The sequence below is a fragment of the Lissotriton helveticus genome, chromosome 7 (assembly GCF_964261635.1).
Source record: "Lissotriton helveticus chromosome 7, aLisHel1.1, whole genome shotgun sequence".
In the NCBI taxonomy this organism is placed as follows: domain Eukaryota; kingdom Metazoa; phylum Chordata; class Amphibia; order Caudata; family Salamandridae; genus Lissotriton; species Lissotriton helveticus.
In genome coordinates this window covers 71,214,754-71,225,817 of record NC_136068.1, presented here as the reverse complement: position 1 = coordinate 71,225,817, position 11,064 = coordinate 71,214,754, and the positions used below count along the sequence as shown (strand labels likewise).

The window sequence follows — 11,064 nt, the reverse complement described above, 5'->3', positions numbered from 1 at the left end:
CTAATCTATAGGATATATTATTCCAATGCGCAGAGCCTATTTGGAATATAGGAACTACACTACAGGCCCACCGTTCACTGTACAGTTGGACTCGCCATTCACTGTACAGCTTGCCCACCATTCACTGTGCAGTCGGCCCATCGTTCACTGTGCAGCCGGTTGACTGCTCACTATGCAGTCATCCCACCATTCACTATGCAGCTGGCTCACCATTCACTGTGCAGTCGGCCCACTGTTCACTGTACAGTTGGACCCCTCATTCACTGTGCAGCTGGCCCACCGTTCACTGTGCATCTGGCCCACCATTCACTGTGCAGCTGACTCACCATTCACTGTTCAGCTGACTCACCATTCATGGTGCAGCTGGTTCATCGTTCACTGGGCAGTCGGTTCACTGCTCACTGTGCAGCTGGCCCCCCATTTATTGTGCAGCCGGTCCACCAGTCACTGTGCAGGCTGAAACCAGTATGTACTTTAGAGGAGAGCAGAGATCCCCCTGCAGGCAGGTGCTATGTGTAAATGCGCTCATTTGTTGGGGAATGTCTGGGGAGATTAATGGGTTACCCTTCCCCCATTCAGCGGGTGGATTTGGGAGTGCACAGACTCTGCGCTAACTCTTTCTGTTCTATGTGGCACACAGACAGTGCACCCCCATTGGCTCCTTAGCTCTGTGCCATTATCTATAATATGGCAGGGATGCAGATTGAAAGTCTTTCTTCATCTGAGTGGGTCACGCCCTCATGCTAAGGGAAGACTACTTTGAGATCGCGCAGGCACTTACGTAGCACTTGCATAATCTGTGACTCAGAAGGTCCGCTCAAGCATAGGCAGTCTGTCTGTAACATCAAAGTGCCCTTGGAGTGCAGAAAGTGGGTGCACCTACCCATTGCAATCCCAGGGCACTTGGTGTATTTCAGCTCCAGGTAGCTGCTGCCATGGTTCTTCTGTTTCCCAAGATTGCCGCTAACAAGGAAGCATAAGCGATGTCTAACAGTAGGTAGCCTTCCACAAATTAAGCTAGACCATGGTGAGGTTGGATGGCTGCTTGCTTTGTGTTTTTTTGTTTTCCAAAAGTTTGGTTTTGTTATTGAGGTGGGATGATCCGCTTTTAATTTTTACGGTCAGGAGATCATACGTGGCATAACTGCATACACATGATTAGCAGGTCATTGCTGCACACAGAAGGCTGCAAACCCCAAGGAAAGTTGTGTTTTTTTAGGTGGAGTCAAAATTAAGTTACTTTTGATTAACTAGTTTGAGCTTGTCAGAGGTACAGCTAAACAACTTAGGTTGGAAGAAGAAGAAATAATTATTTTTCTCAATTTATTTTAATTTCACTCAATATATTTTTAACAATTAAACATCCTGCACTCACTGGTACTCAGAGGAAGCTAAGAATATGCAGTAAATCTCATCTTCACCCATGATAGCTGATGGGGTTTTAGTTGCTACATTACAGAATATATTGCCTCCAATGTTATTGTCTCCTGACTCCAGAAGGAGTACTCTAGGTGTCCTTGTTTTCCATCATGGTCTTCTTGATCCAGTCCAGGTAGTTCCTCACATTGGTGTACAACCCGAAGGTACCACACTTGGGACCCCAGGAGACGATGCCAGCTGCAAAGTAGAGTGTATCATTGTGCGGGTCCCGGACAACGAAGGATCCACCGCTGTCACCACTGCAGCTGTCATTACCACTACCTCCAGCACAAATCATGTTTGATGAGAAAACGTACTGGCTGGAGACCCCAATTTCTGTTTTCTCATTCTGACAGTCGGCCATCTTAACTACGGAAATCGATGCCATGTGGAGAATTCGAATTTTGTCTCTGATCTCTGTTTTGCCCCAGCCAGAGATGTAGCCAATCTTTCTTTCCTCCAGTGTGTACTCAGGGCCTGGGCCAGGAAGGCAGATGGGTGAAACCTTACCACTAAGTTCCACCTTGGTCTCCAGCTTAATTAGGGCAATATCGTTGTCATAGTCTGTGCGAGGTTCCGGCACGCCTCTCTTCCACTTGTCATGTACAAAGGCTTTCTTTGCAACAAGTTGATTTGTGTTACGCTTGTCATTGAGATCTCTGATTCCTGCATACATTGTAGGGTTCTCGTCGTCCTCCACCACATGGGCTGCAGTCAAAACCCACTCATCGGAAATAAGGGCTCCACCGCCCCTTGGGTTGTCAAAGAAGACCTGCCATGGGAACATCCCCGATGAGGTTTTAGTACCCCCGAATATCCGCTTAGTGCCAGACAGGTCAGCGCTGACACCACAGACTGCAAAGACAGAAAAGGCAAGAAGTTAGGGGCAAAAGCAATGATTTGAGAGAGTGCGGTGCAAGTGAGCCCCCGCTCCCCAGCCCTTTACTTTCATCTATGGACTTTATACTATTCACTACACTGCCCTTATTTTGTCTTTTCTTTTTTCTGATATTTTGTTTACATTGTGTTAAAAAACATATAAACAGTTAACAACACTGCAAAGTTCTTATACAAATGTAAGTAGGGTAGAACACTACAGTCAGTGGGTGGGAAAGTGGTCTCTCTTCAAGGGGCAGAGTAGAGGTCCACCAGGCAGTGATTCAGGGTGGCATTGAACTGTGCTGTAAAAACTCAATAAAGTCGCTGCCAATGCCTTTTTTAGCACATTTCTAATACAAGCCTTTCTACGCATATTCAGTAAGATCATAAAACATATTACCTGGAGCACAGGTTGGAAGCGCTGTCCCGGCTTGGCTGTTTACCCACTCACCATCAGCAGAGCAGCTGTAGATTCCTTTAATCAAAATTAAAACAATGTAAATTGTGTACTGGACAGCAGCGAACACAACATTTTTCTGTCCAGGTGAACAAGAGGGGGATATTCTCATTAACATATTACTCTCACCAAACTCACTGTCTCCACTTAGGCAACTGCAAGCTGATAACCACACTCTGATGGACAGCTACATTTCTGCCGCAATGGTAATTTATCTCAATTTTGAATATAATCTCCAGTCACATATGTTCATCTTTCTTTGCCACTCCCTAGCAGAACTTACAATACATTTTAATTCACTGGATTACTTACAAATTAGTTTTGAACATAGCATTTCTATTTTTTTTAGGAACAGCAGGATATGGTACATACTTGACTTTGGGGTTCATGAGTAGAAGTCATAGGGGTGTTCAATATTCATTGCATCACAGCTGTATTTAGTGATTTATTAGTAATTCGAACATTGGAATGTGGAGCATTCAATTGCAGACAATGGAGTGTGTTGTGCTTCTACGGGCCGGTAAAAAAGCAACATTCCAATGTTTTCACAAAGGCCTCTCGGAGCTCGAGGGTTGTGACAGGGCGGGCTCGCTAGGCAAGAGACATGAGCCCGATATAGACTGGTGGTCTGCAGTGCCTCTACCTCCCCCTCTTATCTCCTCTCAGCAGGATGACTGGAAGACACAAAACACAACTTTACTAACACCAACGGAGGAAGAACACGAAGCCAGCTCCTTTAACTGGGGCTTCCAAGTGTTGTGTGGCGTTTTAGGATCCGAGTGAATTTTCCCGATTCATGCCCTTATATAGGTACAATTCACATTGCCCTAATATAGGCATAGAAATCAAGCCCTTATTTAGGCATAGCCAATTCTACCCAAATACAGGCATGGCTACTTCCACGCGTACCAAACATCAGAAAGATTTCTTGGAAAACCGGCGTAAGCAGTCAGGGAACTTCCCCTTGCTTGAATATTGATTTCTCCAAGAACTCAGTTACTTTACAATGAACAACTATGCCACAGGGATTCATTGTGACGTTCATATGCCTGACTTTACGTCAAACTGTGGCATTCCTAAACAACTTCAAGGTATAAATATACCTTCACTTGCTATGGCAAACTACTGTGGTTCGGAGCAGTTCGACTATCTACTTGCCTGACGCAGCTCGCTACAGCAAGTGCCGAAGGAAGCCGACTCTCCAGCTGACGCACTGATCAGGAAGCTGCCCTTCTCCTGCCGAGAATCCAGCTCCAGTGTTTCCGGCTCCCCTTGCGGGGTGTTGGGAAATCGAGTCCTGAGACTGAGATACCAGACCTCCTTCATTCTAAACCAAGGTATGGAGCTGATTATAACCTAGAGAAACCTTTAGTAGATTCTTGGCAAAGAAAACTAAAACCTATGCTACACAATACTTACTTCTTACCGCGTACTAGACTTAGGTTAGGTACATTGGGATAGGCGTATTTTAGTAGCACCAGTTGAGTATTTTAGTCTATGTTATTTATGTATGTATTTTTATATGGCTTAGAAACCATACAATGCTCTTACAGTATTATTTCATATTACTGTTTACGCTGTACGCATTATACATTACAGTCTGCCTAACGATTGTAGCAGTTCACTTCTCTTGCTTGAGAAAGAAGACTGTTCAATAAACCTTTTTATTGAAAACGCCCATCTCTCTATTTCTCTGCAACTCTGTAGAAACGAAGCATGCACGATGGACCGAGTGAAATACTTATCTATTGTTTCCGCGACTCTGAGAGATATATTCTTATTCTTAGGAAACAAAGTTGTCATGTTTATTCGGTTGTCAGAAACTAATCCCTTCTTGTGAATTCGAGAAAGTTTCTAGTGACCTCTGAGCTAGCTGGCACTCACTATTAAGTTTAGTATATTCGATAGAGACCTAGTTGACCCTAGTCCTATGTCAAATCTATAGAATATATTATTCCAATGTGCAGAGCCAATTGGGAATATAGGAACTACACTACACAAGGTGACGAGACTCCGCCCCTAGCTGACGTCAGCACGTTCCCGCGATAAGGACTGGGGAAACCAGGAAGTGGTTGTGCGTCGACACCGGAGCGGAGGAAGAGGACTCGGGAGAAGGAGTGTTCGTGGTGAGCAGAGGAAAAGAGGAGGAAGGTGGAACAGACCGAGGGACGAGACCATCAGGAGCCCGGGCTGAGTCAGGAGGCCAACATCCCCACGTGTCGCTGAGCCACGCTCCAGGAGGAGCGTGGCTTGTACAGGTACGAGACAAGTTCTCAGGGTGGGCTGGGAGGAGGGACGGCCCGACTACCTAAGCGGGAGCCCTAAGACCCCCTTTAAAAATGTCAAGTCTTGTTTTCCCCACACCCGAGCACTAGTAACTCTTACCTCCTTTCCATTTTTGGTTAAAACATGCACAAGAGTGTGTGGTGCCTCCTTCACTCCCCGGTCCCTTACTTTTTTGAGCAATTCACTGGACAGCGTCCTGATAACTTTTTGTTATTCTTCATCCCTTCCACGCCCCATCGACATGGACGGACTACTGAGTCAAACCACCGGAACCTGGGAGGTGGAGCCGGTGTCCATACGAAGGAGCCGAGGGATACCAAGCACGGCGGATCCCGCCAAGTTTGCCACCGAAAGACTAACAAGTCGGCACAAACGTGTCTTTAGTAAAATAAAACCTTACCTGAGCAGACCTGGATTTCGACCTATTACTTCTACCCCGCCACAACGGGATTTAAATCCCCCGAGCTTTGAGAGGCCTTTGTTTTATTTGTTAGAACATTCTGCCCTCTAGTACATTCTATACATTTATCAGAGGTTGATCACACAGATCTAATAACGATCTCAGACCTGCTGCAACGGGATGGGGTTAATATAGTGGCTCCGGGTCTGGTGAATATAGAGGCACGTAGGACAATAATTGGGAGCGTGGCCAATAGAAATGTACCAGCTATGTCAGGGTCAGTCTTAGCCTCCCCCAGTGAGGATGTCTTCTTTACTGGTAACGACGAGGCAGATGACGAGAGTGAGGGCAGTGACCTGGACCCACTGTCAGACTCAGAGTTGGAAACTTCTGTGGGTTCGGTAACTGATACTGACTCAGACATTGATAAACAAGTGGAATCTGACAGTGCTTCAACCTCTATGGATAGTGAGGCAGAGCTTATTGATCTAGGGTATGACACAGTTCAGAAAGGTCCTAAGGCATTATTAAAACCCGCTCCCACAGAAAAGAACAAATCTGCAATAAAAAACAAAGTCAAGTGTAAGAGTAAGAGTAAGAGCAAAAGAAGCAACCCTCGGCATAAGACCTCGGCTAGGGTACATCACGGGACCCCGGTAAAATCAGTTGCTAAGAAACTTGAGTGGGATAATACACTGGAAAGTTGTGCGCTGTCTACGGGGGGGCCTGATAACACAAGTGCGGGCACTTTGCAAGTTAACCCTCAGGGTGCTGAGGGAAACCCTTCTAATTTTGAAATTTTACTATCTACCCTAAAGCAAATACAGGATGAGGCCCGCATTGAGAGTCAAAGCGCTAAGAGAAGAGCTAGACATGCTAATAAAAAAATTCAATCTTCATTGCACAAGATCAGTAAAATGTATGAAGAGGTGGTCGGGAGAGTATCTGAGGTGGAGGAAAGAACGGGCAAGTTGGAGGAAGATGTGGTGAAATTGCAGGATACTAGGAGGGATCAGGAGAAGACCACAACCAATATGCTTTGGAAATTGGAGGAATCAGAAAATAGACAAAGGCGCAATAATGTTAGACTCCTTGGCGTACAGGAAGGAAAGGAGGGGGAGATGTACGAGGGTTTGTGATTGAGCTATTAAAGGGCGCTTTCCCGGAGATGACTTGTGGTAAATAAATTAATTACCGGTACTATTTTTCTATGCATTAAAGGAAAAAGGATAGCTCAATAAATGAGAGGCAGAGTCCGTGGTATCTGAGTCATACGGGCTTTAATTAAGTGGCTCGAGCCAATGGACATCGGGTTCCATCACCTACTAAGGTTCAGGAAGGGACAATCTCGACCTCGATCTCAACATTTCATTAACATCATACAGTATATATAGTAAAACAGTACAGTTGCATTGAATACAGTAGGCGTAACAAGTGAAAAAGGAAAGATAAGAACATATGGGCGTGAAAAGAAGGCGTGCACAGGGCGTGCACGGAGGTGTGTGATGTAGACGTCACAGAAGTGTCATAAGTGGGTGGATATATGGAGGGGGCTTCATGGGCAGCTGGAACCTTTAACCTACTGGTGCGCGCAAAACGAGTCATGACGTATAACTGGAGAGGGCTGGGGGGCGCTGACTTCTAGCACTAGTAGAGGAGACTGAAGTCTGGGATGTCAGAACGACCTGTACCTATAGCGTATCTGATATCTTGTGTTTGGAGTACATGTTGCTTGATTCTAAAAGTCATCAGGGCAAAGGCTGCTTGTCACTAAAGCCTAGTGCATGCATATATTTCTTCATGTATTGCGTGAGCTATGGATCTTCTATGGATACTTAATTCAGTAAATCACTTGCATGGAGACAGAATGACTGGACTGTAGATGGATATGTTTATGCTGTTTGTTAGCTAGGAATGCGAAACCGGGGAGCTGAATAGATAACTGTAGGCATAACATATTCTTGGCAGGCCAGGCCGAGCCGGGCACCGCGCTGCTTGGCAGGAAGTAAGGGAAGGGTCAGGGACGCGGGCGGGGCTGCATCTCTCGGAGTGGTTCAGGAGGCTTGAGGCCTGGATCTCGTGTCCGGGCCCCGTGGAGCCCTAGAAACGGGTGCATCTCGATGCTTTAACGTGCACAATGTAAATACGTTGGCAACATAGGCCGGAAAGCCTAATTCACGTTGCTTTCAGAAGGACTGGATAACTGACATACTAACGTTGGACGCAACTGTAAATGCGTCTTTATATTCGGTCATGAAGGGAAAATGCATAGCGATCATGCATATATATTACATGTGGGGGGGAACACGTAGGGACACATAACAGGGCAAAATTCAATTTTCCTCATTCCCTCCTTGTTCCCTACGTTCCCTTCAGGAAACATCAATATTCATGAGACCATCTATCTGTTCATACAGCATCATTTGCTCGTCTTTTTTCTTTTGGGCATTGGATTGTGGACGTGGAATACAAGCTGTAGCGCACAAGCCGCAAATCGCTGGGCCACATTGTAAACAGAGACAACAACTGAATATGATCATTACTACTACTCCCAGGAATGACAGTACTTTCCATCCCCATGCAGATATTACACTCCAGAGCCAGCCGGACCAAGTCCAGGTGCCTGGATTCTGGTGTAGCTGATGAGCTATTTTATGAAGTCTAGTTATTGCTGAATACACAGGCGGTGCGTTATTAGGAATGAAAACGCAACAACTAGATCCGATGACTCTACAAGCTCCGCCCCTATCGGCCAGAATGACGTCAAGAACAAGGCGGTTCTGAAGAACAACAAATCTCATAGCAGACTGCTCTTCTGTTAAGTTACCTAGAGCGGAAGTAGTCTCATTCACTACTGCTTCAAGGGTTCTGGTTAACCTGCGTATTAATTTACTATTCTGGACAGGACCTATGAAGAAAATCCGTATACTGTTCCAATGCAGTTTCAGTCTGATCGACAATTGGGGACTCGATCTCCCTTCTATGTCTGACGTGTACCAGATGGGTATTTTGGTGATAATCGGATGGGGCTAGGAAAACTGGTGGCAGTAGGAATGCAATGTAACATGTTCCATCCCAATCTAGGGGCAAACGTACATAAGCGGTCTGACCACATATAAAATAAGAATGACGTGAAGCTTTAAAAATAGACTTCCCACTGTCACTGTACTCGACCACAGTAGTACAATCACTGTGTCCTAGATGTACTGAACCATTCCTTCTAACACATAATTCGCCTTTCACTGGTAGAACTGTTATAGAAGGTAAGTCTGAATTAATCTCGGACTGAACATTCAAAACCATGAGGTTAGAGGAAAAATTCACTAGATCATATACTTCATTTTCTAGATCTATCCCTGTCCTATGGGGAAGACCGTCCTTGTCTGGGAAACAGGTTTGATTCATAACTGTATTCAGAAGGGACTTATCGTCTAAAGATGACGTTAATGTAAACCATGCTCCACACGAACCATTGTGTGAAAACGGATAGGGAAAGAGTGGCAGAGCTCCCTTCACAGTCTGGTAAGGGGGGAGTCGACCACATACCCAGCAATTAGTGGCATTGCTGGTCTGGTGCGAATAGTGTAACATACGAATAAAAGTATTGTTGCGCATTGCAAGTCGATAGGATAACTCGTGAGGGGGTAGTTCACTAAATGTGTGCTCTACAGTATCATTAGAGGAAAGGTGTACATGTGAATCGAGAGGAGGAAAGAATACGTGTAACATACAACTTATACATGTGATCGTAAGACTCAGAATAAACATAAACAATAATGTAACGATGCATCTGCTTCGGAGACTTTTACAATATTTCATTTTCTTGAAGCTTCGTCTATCTCTCTCACTATGTGGGTCTATCTCATACATGTCAGAAACCTGTCTAACCGCTTCACCCGAGGGGGACTTAAACAATTAAACGCTGTCTGACTTACTAGACCACAATTTGACTTTATATTCCTGCTGCGGAGTTTTCTCTAACAGGGGAAGTTTAGAGTCAGTATCGGGGCAGTCCTTGAAAAAAGTCTTTGGACACCGTCCATGGAAACGCTTGATGTGACTGGAATGGAGCCAGCCTTTTCTTCCTTCTAGCTTTACGGCCGTCCTTGTGGTCATCAGAACGAGTTTTGGCTCCTTCCAGCGGGGCTCCAGAGGACTTGAGCGATCAAAATTCCGAACCAGAACGAGATCTCCTGGAACGACCTCGTGCGGTTTCACCTGGGTGTTGTCCAGGAAGGCAGCCGCGACCTGTGAACTGTGGTAAATAAATAAATAATACCTCTCTTTTTGACTAGACATATATCATAACAGATAGCTCAATAAATAAGAGTCAAGATTCGAGGTAGTAGGAGTTTTTGCAGGTTTAATACAGCATAAGGACAGGAACAGGACAACCTGCATAGGAATAGGATGGCAGGGCCCAGCAGCTGCTGGGGCTGGATCTGGGATGAGCGCGCTGACTTTTAATAACAATACATGAGCATATATACATAACGCAAACACATAGCATTACATTGCAGTAGGCGTAGCAGTGGGTGGAGCAGAAGGCGTGACGCGTAGCAGTCGCGAAAGATAAGGGCGAAAAGAGGTGTAACAGGGCGTATACATGGACATGTGATGCAAACGTAACAGAATATGTCATGAATGGGGCGGAAACCATGGAGGGGGCTACCTAAGGAGCCGGGACCTCTAACCTGATGGTGCGCGCAAACTAGCAATGACGTATCACTAGGAGAAGCTGGGGGCTATGAACTCTGTGCTAGGAGCAGAGACTGAAGTCTGGAGAGTCAGGGCGACATGTACCTAAACAGTATCTAGTATCTGATGTTTAGAGAACATGTTGATATAAACTAGAAGTTAGGAGGGGAAAGGCTAACTTGATTCTAAGACTGGACCATGCATTATTCTACATGTAGTGCGTGATGAAGAATATTAAATGACCATTAAATGCAGTATTTCTCTAACGTGGAGACGTGAAGGCTAGACAATGACGGAAACTATTGATGCAGTTCAGTAGCTTAGGAATGCAGAGAAGGAGGACTGAACTGATAACTGGAACTATAACATACTTTTGGCAGACTCAGAGACTGAGCCAGGCTGGGCCGGGCACTGCGAGGCAGGAAGTAAGTGAAGGGTCGAGGATACAGGTGGGGGCTGTATCGCTCCTCAGCGAGGCTTCAGGAGACAGGAGCTGAATCTGGTGTCCAGGCCCTTTTGAGGCCTAGAAACGGAGACTTTATAATAGAATAACGTGCACACTGAGAAACGTGGCAACGTAGCTTTACATAGGCCTGATATTCGTAGTATTCACGAGGACTGGAAACTGGCATACTAGAGGTGGACACAACTGTAATTGCGTCATTAATCGGACATGGGGAATGCATATGCATATTTAATCATGCACACATAACATATGATGGATGACACGTAGGGACACAGAACATGGCAAAATTTACTTTTCCACATTCCCTCCTTGTCACTACGTTTCCATCAGGAAACATCAATATTCATGATACCATCTATCATTTCATACAGTATCATTTGCTCGTCTTGAATTATCCTGGAACGGGATTTAGAACGGGGCTTGGGACTAGGAATACAAGAGGTAGCACAAATGCCGCAA

General features: G+C 45.4%; 1 protein-coding gene across 1 annotated transcript in view; it reads right to left on the bottom strand.

Annotated features, from left to right (window-relative positions):
- Nucleotides 1–1,312: 1,312 nt before the first annotated feature.
- LOC144768088 (complement C1s subcomponent-like) overlaps nucleotides 1,313–11,064 on the bottom strand; it is a 118,494-nt gene continuing 108,742 nt past the window's right edge. Inside the window, exons 11-12 of the mRNA XM_078651474.1 lie at nucleotides 2,699–2,773; nucleotides 1,313–2,274 (exon numbers count right to left, since the gene is read on the bottom strand). Coding sequence (XP_078507600.1) covers nucleotides 1,508–2,274; nucleotides 2,699–2,773 — 842 coding nt within the window. The 3' untranslated portion in view covers nucleotides 1,313–1,507. The remainder of the gene's footprint in view (nucleotides 2,275–2,698; nucleotides 2,774–11,064) is intronic.